General features: G+C 41.3%; 1 protein-coding gene across 3 annotated transcripts in view; it reads right to left on the reverse strand.

Annotated features, from left to right (window-relative positions):
• Positions 1 to 25539, reverse strand: part of ZBTB8A (zinc finger and BTB domain containing 8A) — a 42565-nt gene that overhangs the window by 4449 nt on the left and 12577 nt on the right. For 2 of the 3 annotated variants that reach the window (XR_005068712.1, XM_037061552.1), the window contains exons 2-4: positions 21723 to 21827; positions 8600 to 9420; positions 4636 to 4805 (exon numbers count right to left, since the gene is read on the reverse strand). Coding sequence is in view for 2 of the 3 variants with exons in the window: in XM_037061552.1 (XP_036917447.1) it covers positions 4636 to 4805; positions 8600 to 9419 (990 nt within the window). In the remaining variant the exon portion in view is untranslated. The remainder of the gene's footprint in view (positions 1 to 4635; positions 4806 to 8599; positions 9421 to 21722; positions 21828 to 25539) is intronic. The other variant, XM_037061553.1, reaches the window with a different exon arrangement.

Genomic DNA, 25539 nt, shown 5'->3' on the forward strand with positions numbered 1-25539 from the left:
ACCTTGCAGCAAGTAATTTAAAACACTGTAAACCTGCTTCCAGGGTGAGAGTCAAACTATTCAACAACTGGTAAGGTGTAGGCACCACCCAAACCAAACAGAAGCCTGACTAATCAGAATGGACATGTTATAAACCACCTCTATGGTAGTTCTGCTGGCTATCAGCCTATATTATCTGTCTGCTTCTTTAGTACTGAGGATGCAACCCAGGTTGTGAGGAACAACGGAGTCAATGTGTGTGAAATGTCTGGGGGGAAGCTGCACTTGATGAATAATTATATATTCTAGTTAGTAACAAACAACTTGGCTCAACAGCTCTCAGAGCAACAGATTACAGGGTCTTCTCTAAACATTATTACAATTAATTATATGATGCTGAATTAAGTAGAGTGTGAAAGTCGGCCACACAAAAAAAAGAAAGAAAAAGAAAACTAATGCACTCCAATAAATATCTAAGAAAGTCTGCAGGACAATCCCTCAGCAGTTATTACCTGTTGTTTAACCACTGACCTTTTAATCAGTAAAGACTGGAGGCACCCAATTTGAGTGTGTCCTTACTTCTCCTGACACAGTAATATTACAGTTATCACACATGGCACTGTTTTTTGTTAAAAGTTCTCACATGTTCATGTTCCTACCCCCATCCCAATGCAGTTGTGAAGTCAAAGAAATCAAGTGAAACACTGTAATGTTAAAATTGAAAATAACATGAACACATGTAAAAATATGTGTCCTCTAGCTCTGTTCACTGAAACAACTGAAAAAGAATGACAACTTAATGACAATGAGCACCCAAGTGTCCAAACATTGGTTTCAAGTTTTATTCCCCATTAAAAGGACACAGAGCTCCTTTGAGAAATGGCTGGTTCCAGTTTTGTGACAGGGAAGGTACAGGGTGAGCCTAGGGCTCTTGTGGAGCCAAAGAATAAGGACACTACAATTTTAATGAGTTGTAACAAAAGGACACAAAAGCCATCCCCAAGATGTCCCCACTGGACGGAACTGAACATGTGAGCATCAAGAAGAACAGTATTTTTGTGGATCCAAACACAATGAACCAATAAAAATTCCTGAGATCATGTGCTATTGAAAAAAAGCAAAGCCAAGCCCTGGCTGGTGTAGCTCAGTGGATTGAGCGCGGGCCTGCGAACCAGAGGATCGCAGTTCGATTCCCAGTCAGGGCACATACCTGGGTTGCAGGCCAGTTCCTGGCAGGGGACACACGGTACATTGTGTGTTTCCGGCAGAGGCAACCATACACTGATATTTCTCTCCCTCTCTCCTTCCCTTCCCTCTAAAAATAAATAAAATTTTTTTAAAAAGGAAAAAAAAAAAAGCAAAGCCAGATAAAATCTCAAATCACTTAAGATTACTGTGAAATCAACTCTTCACTTTGAAAAGTGTTAATTAAAGGGAAAGAATCAAAGATTTGTTGTGCTTCTCCTGTGGAAACCCTCTTTCTTTTTTTTTTTTAAAGATTTTATTCATCCATCTCGGAGGGGAAGGGAAAGAGACAGAGAGAGAAACATCAATGTATGGTTGCCTCTCATTCGCCCCCGGCCGGGAACCGGGAACTGGCCTGTAATCCAGGCACGTGCCCTGACTGGGAATCGAACCGTGATTGTGTGGTCCGCAGGCTCGCACTCAATCCACTGAGCTACACCAGCCAGGGCTGGAAACCCTCTTTCAAAGGAACCTAACAGCCTCACATGACAAGGGAAAGCCTCGCTCTGTAGAATTCCAACTGATAATGTAGAAGGAAGCATAAAATTAGTAAATTAGTCCACCACTTCAAGTAAAATTAATAATTCCAATGAATGGCTGGTGGAGAAATGTACAGTGACTTGGAACCAACACAGCTCCACACGATTCCTTTCTAATCATAAGGCGATTCCTTTCTAATCACAAGGCGGCCCCTTTGTGATTGCACTGGTGGGATCACACTGCCATCACCCTAACCCAGCGATGGATCTGAATAACACCAACGATGGGTCCTCCAGATATGATGTGTCTCTTAATATGACACAATATGAAATAAACAATTTCAGTCTTGAGGTGTTGTAGTCAGAAGTACTCAACTTGAATCCACTGAGGCTATAGATAAAACTATTTTGCAGAAAATGTTGGGGGCGGTGAGAGGAATGACATGGGGTGGAAGCAGACGGAAAAATCCAGAGGCAGAATGCTGTGTAAAACAGTCGGCTCGGTGTCTTTTTTAAGTCAGTGCTACAAAAGAGAAGGGGAGGGGATATGCCGAGAGCTTCCAAACACCGAAGGGAGCTACCAATGAGATGTAATACATGCTTCTGGATCAGAGTCTGCTGTGGACAAACAAGGATAACAGGTGTTTGGAGAACTATGGGGAAATTTGAAATTGTACTGGGTGTTCGACAAAATGTTATTGATATGTAAAGGTAGAGACTATTCACTAAAGAAAGCAAGTTACAAAATAGCATGTGCAGTATCTTGTGTTACTACAAAAATTACCATAAATGCATATGATTAAGTATTAAGAATGATAATATCTGGGTAGTAAAAATATGCTGTTTTTATTTTCTTATTTTACTTCTATTTTCCTACTTTTTAAAAAGACTTTATTTATTTATCTTTAGAGAAGGGAAGGAGAGAAGGAGAGAAACATCAATGTATGGTTGCCTCTTGCGGGTCCCCTGCTGGGAACTGGCCTGCAACCCAGGCATGTGCCCTGACTAGGAATCGAACCACGATCGTGTGGTTCTCAGGCCCACGCTCAATCCACTGAGCTACACCAGCCAGGGCTATTTTCCTACTTTTTATAATAAATGTTTACTGCTTTTGTAACAAGTTTGTTTTAATTTTTAAAATGATTTTATTTATTTATTTTTAGAGAGAGAAGGGAAGGAGAGAGGGAGAGAAACATCAGTTTGCCTCTCATGTGACCCATGCTGGGGACCTGGCACACAACCCAGGCAGGTGCCCTGACTGGGAATCGAACCAGTGACCCTTTGGTTCACAGCCCAGCACTCAATCCACTGAGCCACACCAGGCAGGGCTAATTTTTAATAATCTAGTTCAGCAATTATCAACCAGTGTGCCATAAGAATTTTTAAAACATGCAACACCTGACTATTTAGTGAGGGGCACTAACCTCTTTTCCCTTAGATTGTCAAATAAAAAAAATGACAACAGCCAACACAACAATAGCTGTCTGGTGTGAATGAATCAAAATTATACCTATTTTTTGTTCAGACAGGCAAAAAAATATGTCTTTTCTGGTGTGTTGCAGACTTTTGGTGCTTAGTTTGTGTTGTGACATGACTCAAAGGAAGCTGCAAATCAGTGATCTGGCTTCACGAGGTTACTGAAGGAAGACATTTTGTCTGCGTTGCTCACTACTGTATACCTAGCACTTAGAAAAGTGTCTGGCACATAATAGGTACTCAATTATATTTGTCGAATAACTATAAAGCAATACATTAAGAAATTACCTTAAGGGCCCTGGCTGGTGTGGCTCAGTGGATTGAGTGTCGGCCTGTGAACCGAAAGGTTGCTGGTTCGATTTCTGGTCAGGGCACACACCTGGGTTGTGGGCCAGGTCCCTGGTGGGGGACATGTGAGAGGCAGCCAATGTATCTCCTGCACATCGATATTTTTCTCCCTCTTTCTCCCTCCATTCCCCTCTCTCTAAAAATAAATAAATAAAATCTTTAAAAAATACTATTCTCTTAAAAAAAAAAACTACCTTAACGGACCCATTGTCCTTTAAAATTAAAAGGATCTCCTATAAATGGAATTGAAATACAAGCAAAGAACAGATTTTGGAAAAAATTTTTGTTGCAAGATGAACAGCAGAACAATGTTCCTATATCAGTACGTTATTTTTTTTTAAGATTTTGTTTATTTTTAGAGAGAGGGGAAGGGAAAGAGAACGAGAGGGAGAATAACATCAATCAGTTGCCTCTTGTGTGCCCCGCACTGGGGACTCAGCCTGCAACCCAGGCGCATGCCCTGACTGGGAATCAAACTGGCGACACCTTGGTTCTCAGGCCGGAGCTCAGTCCACTGAGCCACACCAGCCGGGTGTCACTCTGTTACTGAAGCACCAGAGCATCCGCCAGCAAATCGCCTAAGACCTTTCTGACTGCTGACCGTCCAGTCCCTTACTGGGAGTGGTTCTACGGCCCACCTTGCTGCCTTTCTGGAGGAGACTATAAGGAAAACGGAGCAACACTAGAAAGGCGATGTCGTGCAGGGAGGTCGGACAGCAGAAACCAGAGATCCTACCGGCTGATTCAAGAATCACCATTAGATGCTGGGTATCGGAAGTGGTGATTCTGACCCAGACATTTAAAACATTTTCACAGTTTACATTGTCTTTGGCTCCAAAAAGACCAGTATATATAAACCTATCAGATTTTAAATGCATTGAAGTAAGTACTTCAAAAAAATATCCCCAGTTTCAAGGTCTCAAAGAAGAATAAATAAATAAATATAGACAGAATTATGTATTACGTGCAAAGTCAAAACATTAAGTGGGAATAAATTTTAATATGGTAAAACTGTGTGAAAAGATTTCTGTCATAGGTTAGATTTTCCTAAAGCAGACCAACGCACATCTCTCTTAAGAAGTAAAATGATGAAAAATCAAATACGTACTGTTCGGAAATGACTACTTAGATGGTCCAGCCTGCTGAATCTTTTCCCACAAGCCTGACACGGGTAGGGCCGTTCTCCTGTGTGACATCGAAGGTGGCGCTTCAGGTCTGCTTTCCGCTTCACCACGTGTGTGCAGTACGGGCACTTGAACCTCATCCTGGGCAGGTCATCTGTGAGGAGACAACTCGATTAAATCCCTGGAAGGTCACAGTAACAAGGCTAGTAACAAAAGAATCCAGAAGGAGTTGGTGAGTCCAATCTTGAAAAGGAGAAAGGAGAAGAAATGTTATTAGGAGTTAATTGTCAATGTAACCCTAAGGACAGAACTATAACTTTAGTATTAATATTTGACATATTTACAGTCTGGGTAAATTTAGATGGTCACACTTACCTTTTCACTAAATGTCATAGAGTCAATACATATTGAATGTAAAAAGGTGGTACTGGGTTTTAAAACTGTAGACACAGCCCTGGCTGGTGTGGCTCAGTGGATTGAGCAATGGCCTGTGAACCGAAGGGTCGCTGGTTTGATTCCCAGTCAAGTTACCTGCCTGGGTTGCAGACCAGGTCCCCAGTGGGGGGTGTGTGAGAGGCAACAACACATTGATGTTTCCCTCCCCTTCTTCCTCCCTTCCCCTCTGTCTAAAAATAAAATAAATAAAATCTTAAAAAAAAAAAGTCCGAGTGCGGGCCTGTGAACCAGACAATCACAGTTCGATTCCCAGTCAGGGCACATTCCTGGGTTGCAGGCCAGTTCCCGGCAGGGGCCAGTTCCCAGCAGGGGATGCACAAGAAGCAACCATACATTGATGTTTCTCTTCCTCTCTCCTTCCCTTCCCCTCTAAAGATAAATGAATAAAATATTTAAAAAAAAAAAGTCCGGGATCCGATCATTTAAAAAATAATAATAAATAAAATAAAACTGTAGATACGATCCAAAAGTAAAATTATTTAATATTGAAGCTTTTAAGTAACTTGTTTTATTTACATGTTTTTATTTCCCTTGCCTTTATTCTTCTTACACTTGTAATATTTTCAAAGGTGAAAAGTTTTCAAGGATCTCTTGAAAGGATCTTCAAGAATCAATTGTTTTTCATTCTGAAATTTAAAGCTCTTTCTTTTTGTTTTCTTTTTAAATTTCTTTTTAGAGAGAGGGGAAGTGAGAGAGAAAGAGAGTGAGAAACATCAATCAGTTTCTTCTTGCACGCCCCCAACTGGGAACCTGGCCCACAAGCCAGGTATGTGCCCTGACTGGGAACTGAACCCGCGACCTTTCAGTTAGCAGGCCAGTACTCAATCCACTGAGCCACACCAGACAGGGCTATAACGCTCTTAAAGAATAGCTGACATAAGGGATCTTTAATTTTTTTATTTTAAAACTCACGTACTCAACATGGTAGTTGTGATTGAAAGCAAACCTCATCAACTTAACTGCTGTTAATTCATCTGTTCATTCCTGAAGTTAGGTTTAATTAACCCAGATTTATAAAAGGGCAGAGCCCAAATACAGAAAAGATGACTTTATTGCTGTTTTAAAGTGAAACAAAGATGTCCTGTTTTTACTGTTACCCGTTTGCCTTGGTCAACGGCTAGAGCTCAGGAGGATTTTCTGTAAGCTCTACAATATGATAAAATTTCATGTTAATATCCTACCAAAAAAGTGTTAAGTAAAAATCAATCAGGTTGCTTAAAAATGTTATCTATAAGCAACTTATTTTTTTAAATTTATATGACAACAAGAGAAATGTGAATACTGACTGGCTACTGGCTAGTTAGTGATATTAAGGGCTTGTTAATTTTGTTTATATCCAATAATGGTATTGGAGTGTCTTTTCTATTCTGTATTTTAGGGACACGTTCTGAGATGCTTACAGATTAAAACATGTCTGAGATTTGCTTAAAAATAATAAAGGGAGGGATTGGGGTAGAGGTACAAATGAAATAAGATTGACCATGAGTTGGAAGTTGATGGGACTGGATAACTGGTGCATGGAGGCTAATGAAACTAGCCTCTTTACTTTTGAAATTTTCAAAGTTAAAATTTCTAAATATATAATCCAAATCTTATACTCTGTAGAAGTTTCATTTTATCCCAATTTTCCTTTAAATTCACAGGTAAGCTATTAAGCAGATGTGCTAACTGATTAACTGGGAGGGTGGAAAGTGGATGACAGGCATTTCTAATCCTTGTTCTCTACAGTCTTAGGGGATGAGGGGAGGCTTACTCTGAAACTGTCAACCTGCATAATTTCTTTGCATTTAACTACCATTATAACAATGAGATGTCCCAAGCTGTTGCACATGAATTACAGTATCAATGCTGTGGAATGTATGTTAATATTTTTAAATTATGTGTTTATATCATAATAAATTCAGAGTTAGTCTAATTTCTTTTGGATAAAGGGTCTGAGAACTTTAGCAAATATGCATGGTTGCTTTATTTAATTGTTAAGTGTAAAAATACTCTTCCCAAGTGAGTACTCAGAAAAAAGTAAACTATTTAAAGTGAAAACATGTATCTTCGAAATTGAACCATTTAGAAAAGAGCTTTAAACATTGAATGGACCAACTACAGATATAAATTTGAAAATCATGGATTTTAAGTCAGAACTCCATTGTTTTGACTTGTCATTAAATTCCCCCAATACTACTTTAATTAAAAAAATTTAGCCTTGGCTGATGTGTCTCAATGCGTTGAGCACTGGCCTGTGAACCTAAAGGTCACCAGTTCAATTCCCAGTCAGGGCACAGGCCTGGGTTGTGGGCCAGGTCTCCAGATATGGGCATGCAAGAGACAACCAGTCGATCTTTCTCCGACACATCAGTGTTTCTCTCCCTCTTTCTTCCTTTCCTCCCTTCCACTCTCTCCAGAAATTAATAAAATCTGAAAAAAAATTTCAATTTATGCCCTGACCAGTGTGGCTCAGTTGGTTTAATGTTGTTCACAACACAAAAGTTCAATGGTTCGATTTCTGATCAGGGCACAAGCCTGGGTTATGGTCGCTGGTTGACTGGAGAGCTTGAGAGAGGCAACTGAACAAAGTTTCTCTCTCACATCAATGTTTCCTCCCTCTCCTCCCCTCTCTCTAAAAATAAATAAAATCTTAATTTTTTTTTTTTAATTTATGTTTTATGAGAGCCCTGGCTGGTGTAGCTCAGTGGGTTGAGCGCGGGCCTGCGAACCACACAATCGCGGTTCGATTCCCAGTCGGGGCACATGCCTGGGTTGCAGGCCAGTTCCCAGCAGGGGACTGACAAGAGGCAACCATACATTGATATTTCTCTCCCTCTCTCCTTCCCTTCCCCTCTAAAGATAAATAAATAAAAGATATTTTAAAAAATAAAATAAAATTTATGTTTTATGAAATAAATTTTATTAGAGAAGTGACTTTAAAAAAAAATCACTTGGGCCCTGGCTGGTGTAGCTCAGTGGATTGAGCTTGGGCTGCGAACTGAAGAGTCGCCTGTTTGATTCCCAGTCAGGGCACAAGCCTGGGTTGTGGCCCAGGTCCCCAGTGGGGGGCCACGTGAGAGGCAACCAGACCGATGTTTCTCTCCCTCTCTTTCTCCCTCCCTTCCCCTGTCTCTAAATAAATAAATAAAATCTTTTTAAAAAATCACTTGGGTCCTGACCTGCATGGCTCAGTTGGTCTTTGAAATTGTACCCTTTAGAAAAGAGGTTTAAACATTTAGCAGTAATCTAATCCCCCAAGGATACAGGTTTAGAAAATCAGAAAATTGTGGATTTTGACCCTCAGAACCAATTGACGTTTCTTTCATACATGGATGTTTCTTTCCCTCTCTTTCTCCCTCCCTTCCCCTCTCTCTAAAACTAAATCTTAAAAAAGATCACTTGGTTCAGCTACCCATAAGTACACGTAAAAGTACGGGCATGTTGGGATAGGCTTGATTTATAGAAGGGCATTGGGACCTGAGGGAGGGGACAGATTCTCTTTTTGGGTACCTGGAAAACTTCTTGATGGGACTTCAGAGCCTTGGCCGTACTGGAAGCCCACAGTAGAGTCCATTTCAGTATCAATTTGTGCTTGTTCTTCAGACTGGGAAACGCGGCTGGAAGAATCAGACGTTCGTGCATCTCGCTTGCTGGACTTACAATGAGCAATTTCAGAAGGCTGTGACAACCTCAAATGTTTGGACTTTTTAATGGAATCTCTCCTTTGTTCATGCTTGGCCAAGGGTTGCTGAGTATTCCTCTGGGAAACTGGAGGGTAATTATACTTATTCCAGGATTTTCCACTTAGTACACCTGTGCCTTGATCTGGGCTTAGGCGAGAATGTGGAGAACCACTTTCTTCTTGCCAGCCACTGCTATAAAAAGAGGCACGTTCTATACCATTAGAACTGGCATCTTTATCGGAGAGACTGAAATAGCGATCTTTTTCTTTCTCACTAATGTCTAATGAAGATTTAATAAAGGTCTTACATACACTAATGACATCGGTCATCTGAAGGAAGCTAGCAGCTGACATCACTTCTATGACATTCTGACCAGTAAGAGAGAGCTTGCCGGAGTAGACGAAGTCCAGGATAACTGTAAAGGTGTCAGGGGAGAAAGCCTGAAATGTAGCTGTTGTCGGCTGACTTGTCTCCTTCGAGTTCTGGGAAAGAAGCATTTTAAAGTAGCCACTACTAGCAAATAATACATTTCGGTGTGCTTTGAAGACCTTCCCTTCAACGAGGATACTGCAATCACAAAACACATCTTGCCGGCGCTGCTCATTTAGTTGCTGCAAGAGTTGAGACTGATGAGAAGAGATCTCCATTCTGAAGAGGAGAAGACACAGGTGATTACCAACACAAAATGACACTGTTTTCTAAGATGAATGAACTAAAATTATAATCAGAAACCTCTATGTTTTTTTCCCCATGAAAACCACTTTCTTAGAGAATACAGTCTCTAAGACACAAAGAATAACAGGTTTTAGGATAGCATGTAATACCATACTATTAGTTTTTAAATTTTCAGACAATTATTTGTATAGTCACCAAACTTCATTTAGCATCTTCTATAAATCAGGCCTTCTGCTGTACGATGAACTGAACAGGCTTGATTTTTGCCTTCATGTAGTTTTCAATCTAGCACAGGTATCAGGCACTGAACGAATATTCCTATGAAGTTACAAATGACACATTATTTACTAAGACAGAAAAAGGGTGCTATGGGAAGGATACAAGTGTAAACTAGCTTAGACTGAGATGGAGAGGGTTAGAAAATACTTCTCTGAGAAGTAACATTTAAGCTGAGACTTCAATGATGACCAGGAATTCGTAGGTAAAGAATGAAGGGAGTGGGGAGCACTGGGGGGTGGGGTGGGGGGGCTGGGCTGGGAGTCAAAGACAGAAAACTGTACTTGAATAACAATTAAATTTTAAAAATTAAAAAATGGATTGAGTGCGGGCCTGCGAACCAGATGATCGCGGTTTGATTCCCAGTCAGGGTACACGCTTGGGTTGCAGGCCAGTTTTCGGCAGGGGATGCATGAGAAGCAACCGTACATTGATGTTTCCTTCCTCTCTCCTTCCCTTCCTCTCTAAAGATAAATAAATAAAATATTGTTTTTAAAAAATTTAAAAAAAGAACGAAGGGAGATTTCTGATTCAGGCAAAAACAGTGGTCTGGAAAGTGCTGAAACTTTCCTGCCACAGACCTCCAGAGATGCTGGATGACATTAACCAAAAATTTTTAAATGTGTGTGGCTGGGCTTGCAAGAAAGAATATGAAATCTCTAGGTGCCAGAAGGGGAGAGGGAGCAGAGCGTGAACAGCAACATGGGCTTGGGTTTTTACCAGCAGCAGATGTTGGAATACTCTAAGGACCACACTCTTTTTTTTTTTTTAATATTTTATTTATTTATTTTCAGAGAGAGGGGAAGGGAAGGAGAGAGAGAGAGAGAAATATCAATGTGTGGTTGCCTCACATATGTCCCCTGCTGGGAACTGGCCTGCAACCTAGGCATGTGCCCTGACTGGGAATTGAACCGCGATCCTTTGCCTCACAAGCCCACGCTCAATCCACTGAGCTACACCAGCCAGGGCAGGACCACACTCTTAAATGAAGAAAGTTTGTCTTTGCAGGGCCTTGGGTGGGGAAAAATAACCATCCCCAGGTACGATATCAAACCCAAGGTTGTGTCTTTGTAGGTTCTGGAGTCCAAACTTATTTTACCTGCTTAGTGTGTGAGACTTCAAGCTAAAAATTTAACAAGAGCCCTGGCTGGCGTAGCTCAGTGGACTGAGCGCAGGCCTGCAAACCAGAGGATCATGGTTCAATTCCCAGTCAGGGCACATGCCTGGGATGCAGGCCAGTTCCCAGCAGGGGATGCACAAGAGGCAACCTTGGGTACATTGATGTTTCTCTCCCTCTCCCCTTCCCTTCCCCTCTAAAGATAAATAAATAAAAATCTTTAAAAACAAAAATTTAACAAGGAAAATTAGTCCTGGGCTGGTGGTACCCATAGTACATCTTGCAGATGCAAATGCAAAACTGCTCAGGATGGCCCTGGCTGGTGTGGCTCGGCTGGGCGTTGTCCCACAAACCAAAAGGTCGTGGGTTTGATTCCTGGTCAGGGTACATGGCCAGGTTGCAGGTTCGGTCCCCAGTCGCGGTGTGTACAAGAGGCAACCCAGCACCCAAGCTAGGGGAAAATAAGCTCCACTTAAGCTGGACTCAGAATCACTTCCCTCTTTATACAAAGTCGGTCATCTCTAATATCATACCACCATAATGTCTAATCTCTCCTGCCGTAAAAACGAACAAATAAGCAAACAAAACCTGCCCCTGATTTCACATCTACCTCTGGCTATGACTCCATTTCTCTGCTCCCTTTATACAAAATTCATCAATAGAGTTTTTCTGTTTTGTATTTTTCATTTGCTGTCTTCACTTTCCTCTCGTTCTTTCTTGAACCTCTTCTAATCAGGTTTTCATCCCCATTCATCAAAACAATTTTTTAAAAGATTAGTAACTTGCATGTTGTTCAATCCGACGTTTAGTTCTCTGCCTGCACCTTACTGGCCCAGTGCACCCCTTTCTTCATCCCCAAACACTCTGCTTGACTGACAGAACGCCTCTCCTTCATGGTTCTCCTTCTGTTGGTCACTCTTTCTCAGTCTCCTTTGCTGGTTTTCAGTTTTCTGAACCTGGAAGTGCTGTGGGGTTCAGGACATGCTACCCCAAAATATGGCACCTAGGCACACTGAATATTTGGAACTGAAACAGGAAGGCCACTCTGACACTTGCCTCCTTTCTTCCCTACAACAGATCATAAAATCCTCACGTGAGAGGTGCCCTCCCTATACCCGAAGGAAAGGTGCCTCCTTATCTCAGAGACAAAGGGGCACTGACAAGAAACTGAACCAACAGGCTTTGCTGAGTTTCCCCAGTTTACTAAACTCACCTTGTGCTCCTCACCCCACCGTATTCCTCCAGGACTGTCCACTCCTCACTAACCCGGCACAAAAATACTCAGGTCCAGCTACTTCTTCATTTCCTTTTGAAGGTTTCTGTGTCGTGTAAAACTTCCATTAAATAAATCTGTTTGAATTAATCCTGTTAACCATCTTTGTCGGTTTAATTTTAGACCCAGCTAGGAAAAGGATCAAGGAAAACTTTCCCTCCCTTACAGCTGGAACGCCCCAGGCCGTGGGGCTCAGACTTCTTCTCCACCCATCATCACTCCCTAGGGGAGCCTGCCCCATCTCAGTGTGAAATACCATCTTCGAGTTTATGCCTCACAGATTTGAATATCCAGCCCCCAACCTCTTCTCTGAACCTAAGTCTCATATCTGTTTGCCTGCATCTCCCCTTATTAGACACTTAATAGGCAACCTAAGCTCAACATATCCAAAAACATATACTTCATTCACCCTCATCTTAAACCAGTTTTTCCTACAGTCTTACTCCACCTCAGGAATGACAACACCATTCCAGTTATTTACACCAAAAACATTAAGAGTCACTTTTGACTCCATGTTGTTGGCTTTACCTAAAAACCAAACCCAAAATCTTTACCACTTTTGTCCACTACTGACATTCCCACCTTATACAAGTCACCATCACCTATTAACTTCAGTCTAGTCTGAATGCAGCAGCCAGAGCGACCCTTCTAAAACACGACGTGAAATCCTGTAACTCCTCTGTGCAAAACCCTCCGGTGGTTCCCCATCCAACTCCAACCCAAAAGGCTCAACCTGGTCTGCGCCTTCCCGCTCCTGGTACCTCTCTGCCGCCATCACCTGTGCTTGACCCTCATGCACTGCATTCCTGCTGCAACAATCTCTGCTCCCTCCTGAACATTCAAGGCATATTCCTGCCAAGCAGCCTTCGTACTCACCATTCCCTCTGCTTGGTAATCTCCCTCCAGATATACACATAGTTCACATTCTCATACCCTTAAGGTGTCTGATAATTTGTCACCTTATCAGAGATGCTTTCGTTTACCATCTCACATGAGCACCCCTCCCACTCTCCGTTCCTTTATTTATTTGTTTATTGTCTGTTTTCTCCTGCTAGGTCCAAAAGAGCAGGAACTTTGCCTGCTTTGTTTACTTATGCACTCCCAGCTTCTTGAATGGCACTTGAGTATACAGTAGATGCTCAATCAGTGTTGTTAAATAAATAAATCAAGACGTTAAAAAATACAAGGAAGTCATTCTTTATAAAGAAGAATGAGGGGAGGGATTTAGAGGAACATATATAAAGGATACATGGACAACAACTGAGAAGGGTGGAAATGGGAGGGAGGGGGGAGCACAGGAGGTGGGATGGGCTGGGAGTAATAGAAACTGTACTTGAAAAATAATTAAATAAATTTAAAAAAATAAATTAAATGAATAAATAAATAAAAAAGAAAATTTACAAAGTTCTTAGGTTATTACTGTTAATAGAATCCCAAATAAATAAGATATATTTGGCTTTTACTTAAAAAAAAAAAGAACAAGAAGAAGAATGAGCCCTGGCCAGGTAGCTCATTTGGTTAGAGCGTTGTCCCAATGTGTCAAGGATTAACCACTGAATCCATAAATAAGTGGAACAAATAATCAATGTGTTCCACTTTCTCGTCTCACTCCCCCTACCCTCTTCCTCTCTCTCTAAAATCAATAAATAAATTTAAAAATAAAAATAAAAAAGAGCCCTGGCTGGTGTAGCTCAGTGGATTGAGCGCGGGCCTGCGAACCACACAATCGAGGTTCGATTCCCAGTCAGGGCACATGCCTGGATTGCAGGCCAGTTCCCAGCAGGGGACCCAAGAAAGGCAACCATACATTGATATTTCTCTCCCTCTCTCCTTCTCTATCCCTCTAAAGATAAATAAAATCTTTTTAAAAATAATAAAATAAAAAATAAAAAAGAATGAGCAGACATACAAACAGGAGAATTAGAACCCCAAGAGTTTCAGAAAATAGAATAAAAACCCAACAGACTCTTAATAATAAGTTTAAATTGGTCAAAGAGATAAAAGTTGATATAGACCAACTTATAGTTACAAGCATGAACACTAGAGCCAGGTAGCTGCATTTGGAAGTCCAGCAGACAGCTATTCTTCTTTGGAAAACTAAGCTTTTGGAATGCTACCAGGCTCTCTTAGAACTTGATGCTGACCATTCGACACTAAGTGGCCGTGCCTGAGTGGCCTATCGTGAGTGTTACTAACACCCCAAATTACCCATCTGGGCACATGCAGCAGCATCCCATCATCAAGAGCAAGTGTTATGTACAAGCTCAGACTGAACAGATCCTGAATCCACCAATAAGTTCATAAGCAAATAGCACAGTTCCCACAGCACCTACCCCTAGTACCCAGCTGCCTTTCCTTGACTCGCACATACAACCCATGATGAGTCACCTACAACTCGCTGGCTGAGGAAGAAAAGGCTGAAGCCTCATTTAGAGGTTGTTCTGCACCACATGGAAGCGCCAGCGGGAAGAGAATGGCTGAAACATCACAACTGCAATCAGGAGTGTCCCTGAAAGGCAATCTTAAGGGAAATACCCCATTGGGCATCTGGCTGTCCACTTGGCATAGACACAGAGACACAAGTACGGATTTTTACCCAATTCGTGGGCAATGGCTAACAAGCTGGTCAAATGCTCAAGGATTTAAAAGAAACGGAACTACTGATAACTGAAAGGCATATGAAGAAAAAGTAGATGGCTATACCTTTTGGAACGGGCACAAGGTATGAGGTTTCAGAGTGTTGTGTACATGTTTAATAAAAAGGTACCAGCTGCAGAGGAGGCTCTCAGACATCAGGTGGACAAGATGCCCTGTTCTGCGGATGCTGGCTGGCCTTTTTCCCTCACCACCATGAAGCCTGCCATCTGGGTGCTCCGTCACCCAGAAGCGGCTTGCCTGAGAAAACGGTGGGATAAACAACTGACTATTCAATTATGGCCCCATCCGACAGATGACACCCTGAGAGACTGGGGCGGGATCCAAATGGATGTGGAATATACTTTTAACCACCGCCATAATATAATGCTACTTTTGCCATAGACAGGACACTCACTTCTGGAGAATAAAAAGTCCCTCCTTTCACTTCTACTATTTTCAACTACTATTTTTCTAATAACCTACTAACAGAATTTTAAGACTTCTGCTTTCTGTCCCTGCAGAGGTCTTAACTCCCAAGACAGGAATGGAAGTTGCACCAGGGAAACACTGCATGGCTCCATCAAAATCAGACTGTGACAGACCTCGAAGAAGAGTTAACATCACCCGTTTCTGGGAGAGCACGAGGGTGCCTTCGTATGAAGAAAAGCTGCATATTGTAAGGCAGACTTGTAAACTTGTTTAGAATTTTGAACCTAAGAACAGGGGTGTGTACAGATACCAAGTAGCCAAATGGTGGACTATGCTCCTTATTTGCCTGTTGCCTCTCAGCTCAGCACCCCGATGAGCTACTCTACTTGCTACTGATGGAATCGGAATTCTGCAAGTGATATTTCACAGGCTTCCTTCCTTGCAGCTGGCTTCCTGTTAGATTCTATCAACAGAAGGAACTGATAGGAGATCAGAAAGAGGAAAAGAAGTTTCCTGCTCTGGGCAGTGGAAATGCAGCGATTGCTGGCTGCTAGTGCGGTGGCCCCAGGGCTGGGGGCCTTCAGGACTGCAGTAGCCTTTCCATCCTTCGGACTTCCCATCTCTGACACAAGTGACACTTCCTTGGCAGGTCCAGAACTCACTATGATGGCGATTCCAACTACACATCAGCTGGGACAGACCTGTGGGCTCCAGCTCGGGGGCACAGAAGCTCCTGACCTATCGGAATACTTCTTCTGGCTCCCCCGGCCCCTCGTTTCCCTTTTGCTGTTCCAGTCCTTCTTAGACACTTGGGACCGACTGCATACAGCAAATTTCCCCTCTTTGGAAATTACCCAGAGTGCTTTCTGTTTTCCTGAGTAGACTGGGACTGATACCACTTCCATCACCAAAGAGACAAATCAGCTGAAAGGATCTATCACCCTGAGACCCGACCTTCTGGATAAATGACACGTTCTTTCCTCTCAGCACCTCTCTTACCTTTTACTTCTTGCAGACAACCTTAGTCACTTAGAAACTGCATTGATTTTGCTGCTGTCATGGTTGGTGTTTTGTTTTTATCATTAACTTTTTAAGCAAAAATTGAAACACTCAACGAAACAGAGTAGATAATACAAGGAATGCTCATGTACTCACTACCCTCCTTGAACATTCAACAATTTTGCCATTTTTGTGTCTCTGATCTGCCTCCACATTTTCCCCCAGAATATTTAAAAATAAAATCAGAGGCATCAAGTCAATTTACCTGTAATATTTCAGATGTACTTTTTACATAAGCCTCCTTCCATTTTTGTTGTTACAGTTGAACCTCCATTGTCTTTGCCTGCACAGCATCCCTTTCTCTTCCTCAGGACAGGATTACTTTCTTCCTTTTAGGAACTGCCTTCAACAATTTGATGATGCTATTCATCCTTTGGCCTCCTCAACCCCACGGGCACGAGACCCAGACTGATCCGTCTGAGTCTTTCAGTGGAGTACATGATAGAAGCTAAGAATGACGGTTTCACTATGAGGGTATGGGCCTTAAGGATATTGTAAGACTAAAACTACAAAAAGTTCTCCCCGACAAGTGAGAAAGCCCACACAGGAATAATGGTGACACAAAAGAAAGCCAGACAAAAACTATTTTAGAGAGAGTCCTAATGAGATTATTTTAATTCCCAGGTCTAGCTGTGCCTACAGTCAATGCTCCCTCTGGATTTCTAGTTCTATGAACCAATAATTTTTTTTTCTACTTAAATTTAAGTGACCAGGAATCATTTATTCCTAATATGTATCATTTTCCAAGGCTGCAACTATGGTCCATTCAAGAATACTCTATTTAGCAGGGAGAATTCATTTTTATAAATAGGAATATTAATGGAATCGGTGCAATTAAGGCCATCGTATCGTTAAAACATAGTTACTAATGTTGCTACATTGCAGGTTTTTTCCTTCGTAATAGCTGAAGTTTTGGCATGCCTCCAGGCCAAGATTCTCTCAACTTTGTTCATTCAGATATACTTGTGAGTCATTTCTTCTCAGGCTGCGGTAACTTTTGTGGTACCTTTCATTATGTTGGAAGTCTGCCATCAATCTCTCCTTAACAGCTGATCAGTTCTCTGAAGCTGTTTCCCTGGCTCAAGCCACTGTAGCATATCCATTTTAACACCCAAAATAATGTTTCTGTTTAGTACTCATACAGTAACTTGAACCTTAACCATTGTACACCTGTGATAAGGAGTTATATCTGCAACGAAATTTCTCCCCTGTTTCATGTAATTCAATTTCTAGCTAATATTAGGCTTCAAAACCCCAAACCTCCTAGAAATTATTATATAAATAAGAATGTATCAGTTAGCTAGAGCCTGGGGTCTTCACATTCTTATCATGTGCCCAAAGACCCAGATTTTGCTGAGTGCTTATGTGACCATATCTCTGAGTACACACTAGGAATACTATGTTGACAGAGAGAGAATATATTCAGGGTTATGTCACAACACACCTGCCAAAACAACACACCTGGGGATACTGCCTGAGAACTATCAAATCAATACCCAATTCCTTACTAATACCTTGTTAGTTAAAACCTAACAATTCCTTATTTGCAATATGGTAGTGGGTCATGACAATTTTTTGCTATTATAAATAATGCTGCAATGAGTACTTCCGCACATAAACACTTGAGCACTTGTAAAATAATCTAATTCCTAGAAATACAATGGCTAAGTAGGAACAGACAGATTACCTTCCCAAAACCTCACATCAATTTATATCTTGGCCCTGGCTGGTGTGGTTCAATGGACTGACTGAGCTCCAGCCTGTGAACTGAAAGGTTGCTGGTTCAATTCCCTGTCAGGGCACATGCCTGGGTTTGGGGCCAGGTCCCCAGTAGGGGACAACTCAAGAGGTAACCACACATTGATGTTTCTCTCCTTCTCTTTCTCTCTCTCCCCCCCTCTCTAAAAATAAATAAATAAATAAATAAATAAATAAAATCTTTTAAAAAATAATAATAGCATTAAGCCCTGGACAGGTGGCTCAGTTTGTTCATTCCCAAGTTAGGGCACATGCCCAGGCTGCGAGTTCAGTCCCTGGTAGGGGTATGTTCGGGAGGCAGCTAATTGATGTCTCTCTCTCTCTCTCTGCGTCAAATCAATAAACATATCCTTGGATGAAGATTAAAACTATTTTAAAAATTTTTTTAAATTATTTTTAAGATGGCTTAATTAATTATTCATTCATTTATTTATTTATAGAGAGGGGAAGGGAGGGAAAAAGAGAGGGAGAGAAACATTGATGTGTGAGAGAAACATTGATCAGTTGCCTCTCACATGCCCCCCGCCGGGGACCTGTCCAGGCACGTACCCTGATGGGGAATCAAACAAGTAACCTTTTGCTTTTCCAGATGATGCCCAACCAATTGAGCCACACTGGTCAGGGATGGATGCATATGTATACATATACATGTATGTATATGTGTGTGTGTGTTTTCTTTTGTAAGTATACCATGAAAACACTAATTGTAAGAGAGCTAGAATGGTTATGTTAAATATCAGACAAAGTAATGTCACAGCTATAAAAGCACTTTACAATGATAACAGAATTAATTCATCAAGAAAATATAACAATCAAAAGTACCTATGCACCTAATAACAGAGCTTCAAAAGACATAAAGCAAAAAGTGGCATCTGCCATGCACGGAGCTTACAGGACGGGAGTTGCTCTGGGTGAGTCAGTGAGAGTAGTGAGTGAGTGTGATGACTTAGGACATTAGTGTGCACTACTGCAGATTTTATGAACACTGTACATTTAGGCTACAATAAACTTTGTAAAAAAATACAAGATTAAATCAAGCACCAGAGAAAATGATGCAATCAAAGGACACGGTGGCCCTGGTCAGTATGGCTCAGTTGGCTGGAGTGTTGTCCATAAACCAAAGCTTAGTAGTTCAATTCCTGGTCAGGACACATACCCAGATAGCGGGTTCAATCCCTAGTGGGGAGTGAATGAAAGGCAACTGATAGATGTTTCTCTCTCACATCAATGTTTCACTGCCTCTTTCTCTCCTTCCCTTATCCTCTCTCTAAATCAATAAGCATGTTCTCAGGTGAAGATTAAAATAAAAAGAGAGAGACACACATAGGAAACCCAAGATCTATATGGCTGCTGCCTGAACAGCACAGCACACTCTTTGACAGCAAATTTTTTTTTTAATAACTAGAAAGAGTACACTCTGAAATAATGATAGGCCCTGGATGGGTAGCTCAGTTGGTTAGAGCATCATCCCAGTATGTCAAGGTTGTAGGTCCTATCCCCAGTCAGGGCAGATACAAGAATCAACCAATTAATGCATAAATAAGTGGAACAACAAACTGATATCTCTCTCTCATTCTCTCTCTCTCCCCCTTCCTCTTTTCCTAAAATCAATAAGCAGATCCTTGGGTGACAATTTCTTTAACATTTATTTTAAAAAGCAAGAAAATGTATACATATTTAACGAAGAAAAAATAAGTAGACATTCTGGAAGGATGAACAAAAAAGTAGTTGTCAATTGGAGGTCAGGTGGCTGCCGGGAGGCAGGAGACAAGGATGGGAGACAGGAGACAAGGATGGGAGACAAAGTATTTTAAAGAATTGTTTTAAATTGATTAGAGAGAGAGAAATATTGATTTGTTGCTCCATTTCTTGATGTATTCATTGGTTGCTTCTTGTATGTTCTCTGACCAAACATGGAACCCACAACCTTGGTGTGTTGGAAGGATGCTTTAACCAACTAAGCTACCCAGCCAGGGCAACAAATTTTACATTGTATACTTTAAAGTATTTTTTGAGTTTTGAGTCATAATAATACCTTAAAAATAAAAATTTTTAAAGTTTGTTTAATAAGTGGGCAAAATATTAACAATCAGTCTCACATTTAGCCAGATAGGCTATAAATGAAGATTAAGATATGATGACATTCTGCCCTGGCTGGTGGCTCAGTGGATTGAAAACCAGCCTGTGAATCAAAGGGTCCCCAGTTCGATTCCCAGTCAGGGCACATGCCTGGGTTATGGGCCAGGTCCCCAGCAGTGTGTGTGTGTGTGTGTGTGTGTGTGTGTGTGTGAGAGAGAGAGAGAGAGAGAGAGAGAAGGAGAGACAACCACATACTGATGTTTCTCTCCCTCCTTTCCTCTCTGTCTAAAAATGGATGAAAAACTCTTAAAAAAATATGATGCTATTCTGAGTCTATTCTGTGTCTTTAGTTAAATCAAGATTTACATACTACATAAATAAGTGACATGTTAGTAGTCCACTATGGAAAGTCAAGAGGTTGGACTTCTTGGGAAAGAGAATACCAAGCAAGCAACTTCCAAATGACAAAACAGCTACCCTATCCAACTGTCAGTCTGGTTAATGGTCTGAACCTGGTGATTATGGCAGGAATGGAAAGAAAAGATGCAAGATTTGTATGGGAAGTAAATCCATGAGCCTTAATGGCTGATTGGCTATAGAAGGCTAAAGGGACACAGTGATTTTCTTTAAAGATTTTATTTATTTATCTTAGAGAAAGGGGAAAGTAGGGAGAAAGAGGGCGAGAAACATCATCAGTGTAAGAGAGAAACATTGGTCAGTTGTCTTCCCCATGTACCCCAACCAGGGACCAGGCCCACAGCTCGCGCATTTGCCCTGACCAGGAATCAAATCAGCGACCTTTCACTTCGTGGGACAATGCCCAACCAACTGAACCATGCTGGTCAGGGCGAGACACAGTGATTTTAAAACCTAGGTGTTTAGTAGTAGTATCCCTAACAGAAATTAGAAAGACAGGTGAAAAAACTGGTTCAAAGGCATGACTTTGGTTCGAAATACACTGTGTTTGAGGAGAGTAAGAAATCAGGTAAAGTTGGCCAGAGGGCCACCGGAAATGCTGATCTGAAGTGCAGAGAGAAAGTCAGACTTGAAGACAGAGATGTGGGAGATACCTGCGAATAGAGATGAAGGGGCTCAGAGGGAAAAGGGGCTGAGGAGGGTAGTCTTATTACCCCTATTTTACAGAAAAGGGTGTTAACCCAGATGGCAACTCCCAAGCTGCAGGCTGTAACCACTGAGCGACACTCCTTCACCTCTAAGGGCGGGGGCTGGGGGGCGGGGGCGGGGAGTGAGGGCTGGGGCAGGAGCGGGGTGGGCAGTAGAAGATCAGAGTGCTGACAGCTGTTCTGCCAGTGCATTAGCTGGATGTCCACGGACAAGTAACTTCACCTTTCTAGGCTTATTTCCTTCTCTGCAGATTGAGGGGACTGACTGGATACTCTCCAGCCCCATGTAACATGAGTCTTTGATTAAGGTGGAATGCAAGACACACCACAGAGGTGATGAATTAAAAACTTAGCAATACGCCAACAGGGAGACCTGGCCAAGAAGATCCAAATGTTGAACGTTTTATACACTGAATTTGCAAGCAATAAATCCATTCTCTGATTCATAAAATCTACGACTGCAAAGTTATACTTATTCTCTATTTAAGTTAGGCATAATATCAAGAATTAAAATTTTTCCTACCTGGAAATTTACAAATGCTGCTCGTGAAATCCTGCTAAGTCAGACTGAATAGAGTAAAGAAGGGAAGCTTCCAAGTCAAACACAGTCTCTGTAGGAAGGACTGCCCTGCAGAGAGAAAATAATCACTTATAATGTGTTTTGGTAATGAGACATAAACATCTGCTAAGATACATAAATATTTATTTAAATAAATTATGTGGGAGCATCTACCAGATATCATTTTTAACATGTAAAAATAGATAATCTGGCACAGATTATTAATGAGTAGAAATTTATTTATTACTTGAACCTTCATATGTAAATCTGTAAGATTTCTAATATTACAATATATTATGGCAAATTGAAAGCAAACATATTTTTTAACTTTGACAATAAAATAAACTTCTTAAGAAAACATCTAGTCAGCCCTGGCTGGTGTAGCTCAGTGGATTGAGCTCGGGCCTGCGAACCAGAGTATTGCGGTTCGATTCCCAGTCAGGGCACATGCCTGGGTTGCAGGCCATTTCCCAGCAGGGGACTCACGAGAGGCGACCATACATTGATATTTCTCTCCCTCTCTCCTTCCCTTCCCCTCTAAAGATAAATAAATAAAATCTTAAAAAAAAAAAACATCTAGTCAAAGACAGGCCAGCAGATGAGATACAAAGATAGCAACTTGTGTCCTATTATCCTTTTCCTGCACATGACACAGATGTGATTTGCAAGAAAACCAAACAGAACAGCATTCAAGATTCAACTTGAAAAATTCAACTTAAAAACTGTATGGTTCAGAGAGAAGTGGGGGGGAAATGCTACGACTAAGGTTTGGAAAGTCCCACCGCAGTCACCCAGATCTTTTATGTAGCTCTTACCTGACTTGCCCGATTGTGCCAGAGCACACCACAACTTCTAACAGCAGCTGTGAAAACTCTGGCTACAAGAAAGCTGCAGTCTTAACCTGGCTGGTGTGGTTCAGTGGACTGAGAGCCAGCCTGCAAACCAAAAGGTTGCAGGTTCAATTCCCAGTCTGGGTTGTGGCCCAGGTCCCCAGGTAGGGGCATTTGAGAGGCAACCGATTGATGTTTCTTTTTCTCCATCCCTTCCTCTCCCTCTAAAAATAAATAAATAAAACCAATCTATCTATCTATCTATCTATCTCTCTCTCTATATATAAAAATTTGTTTCTACTATACTCCAGACAGTTTTAATTACCACTCTAACAACAACAAAATCTGTTTCACTAGTTTCTTCACTGACTATGAATTTTATTAATGTAGAGTGGTAAGGCTTTATGTCCACAGGCAGTAGAAAATGAATTTGATCCTTTTTAAGCCAATCAATTAAGCTGTCTACTGCCATACCACCTTGAACACGCCCAATCTCGTATAATCTCTGAAGCTAAGCAGGGTCGGGCCCGGTTAGTAGTTGGATGGGATACCAATCAATTAAGCTAAGAATTCCCGTCAAAAGAATTTTGACTAGATCAATGAAATCATTTTTTAAATAGTATTTGTTTTTTTCTGATTATAAAAGTATTATATACTTATAGAAAGTTTAGAATATACAGGCAAGCCCTGGCTGGTGTAGCTCAGTGGATTGAGCACGGGCCTGCGAACCAGAGGATCGCAGTTCGATTCCCAGTCAGGGCACATGCCTGGGTTGCAAGCCAATTCCCGGCAGGGGACACACGATACATTGTGTGTCCTCGGCAGAGGCAACCATACATTGATATTTCTCTCCCTCTCTCCTTTCCTTCCCCTCTAGATATAAATAAATAAAATATTAAAAAAAAGAAAGAATATACAGGCAAGTATAAAGAAGAAAACATACGCATCAAGTACCCACTCACAAAGAGGTCTGAATTCTGGAAATTTAAGCCATCCCAAACACTGCTGACCTAGAGGTTTACAAAAACATTTTCGGTTACATCAAGCTAAAAAGTTTTTGCACAGCAAAGGAAACCATCAACAAAACGAAAAGGCAACCCACTGAATGGGAGAACATACCAGCCAGTGATATATCTGATAAAGGGTTAATGTCCAAAATTTATAAAGAACTTATGAAACTCAACACCAAAAAAAAAAAAAATCCAATTAAAAAATGGGCAAAGGACCTGAATCAGCACTTCTCTGAAGAGGACATACAGGTGGCCAATAAACATATGAAAAGATTATCAATGTCACTAATCATCAGAGAAATGCAAATTAAAACCACAATGAGATATCACCTCACACCTTCCAGAATAGCTGTCACCAATAAATCAATAAACAAGTGCTGGCGAGGATGTGGAGAACAAGGAACACTCTTGCACAACTGGTGATAATACAGATTGGTGCAGCCACCGTGGCAAGCAGTATGGAGATACCTCAAAAAATTAAAAACACAATTGCCTTATATCCCAGTGATTACACTCTGGGAATATATCCAAATAAACCCAAGACACTAATTTGGAAGAATATATGCATCCCTATGTTCATTGCAGCATTATTTACAATAGCCAAGATCTGGAAACAGCCCAAGTGCCCATCAGTAGATGAGTGGATAAAAGCTGTGGAATGTGGGCTCTACTATGCAGCTGTAAAAAAAAAAAAAAGAAGGAAATTCTACCTTTTGCAACAGCATGGAAGAACCTGAAGACTATTATGCTAAGTGAAATATCAGCCAGTCAGACAAGACAAATACCATGTGATATCACTTATATGTGGAATTTAATGAACAAAATAAACAAACAAGATAGAAACAGACTCATGGATACAGAAAACAGACTGACAGCTGTCAGAGGTGAGTAGGGTTGGACGACTGGGTAAAGGTGAGGAGATTGAGAAAAAAAAAAACAAAACACCCTCACAGACACAGACAACAGTATGGTGATTACCAGAGGGAAAGGGGGTGGGGGAAGGCAGGATTACCAGAGAGGGTAAGGAGGGAGATAAATGGTGATAAAAGGAGACTTGGCCTGGGGTAGTGCACACACAATACAATATATAAATGATATATAATAGAACTGTACACCTGAAACCTATATAATTTTTAATCAATTGTCACCCCAATGAATTTACATTAAAATTTTTTTAAACAATTTTTTAAGCCCTGGCTGGTGTAGTTCAGTAGATTGAGTGCAGGCCCACAAACCAAGGGATCACAGTTCCATTCACGGCACATGCCTGGGTTGCAGGCCAATTTCCAGCGGGGGACACACGAGAGTCAACCATACGTTGATATTTCTCTCTCTCCTTCCCTTCCCCTCTAAAAATAAATGAATAAAATCTTAAAACACACACACACATGCAAAAACTCACAATCTTTTGAGCACCAACCAACAGAAAATATAGCTAAGATGATCTGAGTATTCCATAAAGTATAATGTGATTACTTCTTATGACTGGCAATGGTGTTTTTATAAAGTCCCTCAGTCTCTATAGTTGGGAAGAATGGAAGAAATCAAAAGAAATCTAAACAAGTGGACAAGAGCAAGCTGAGAGCAAAGGTGATGGACGTTGGAAACGGCAAACCTCTAACAATGGGTTATCAACACTTTTTATTTTTTTATAGATTTTATTTATTTATCTTAGAGGGGAAGAGAAGGAGAGAGAGAGAGAGAAATATCAATGTATGGTTGCCTCTCATGCGTCCCCTGCCAGGAACCGGGAACTGGCCTGCAACCCAGGCATGTGCCCTGACCGGGAATCGAACAGCGATTGTGTGGTTCGCAGGCCTGCACTCAATCCACTGAGCTACACCAGCCAGGGCGGGTTATCAACACTTTTTGAAAGTCCATTTAAAGTAGAGTAAAGAACCCTGGCCAGTGTTGCTAGGTTGGTTGGAGCGCCATCCTGTA

This window comes from Sturnira hondurensis, unplaced genomic scaffold, assembly GCF_014824575.4.
Source record: "Sturnira hondurensis isolate 20B ecotype Veracruz unplaced genomic scaffold, ASM1482457v3 Scaffold0013381, whole genome shotgun sequence".
Lineage (NCBI taxonomy): Eukaryota > Metazoa > Chordata > Mammalia > Chiroptera > Phyllostomidae > Sturnira > Sturnira hondurensis.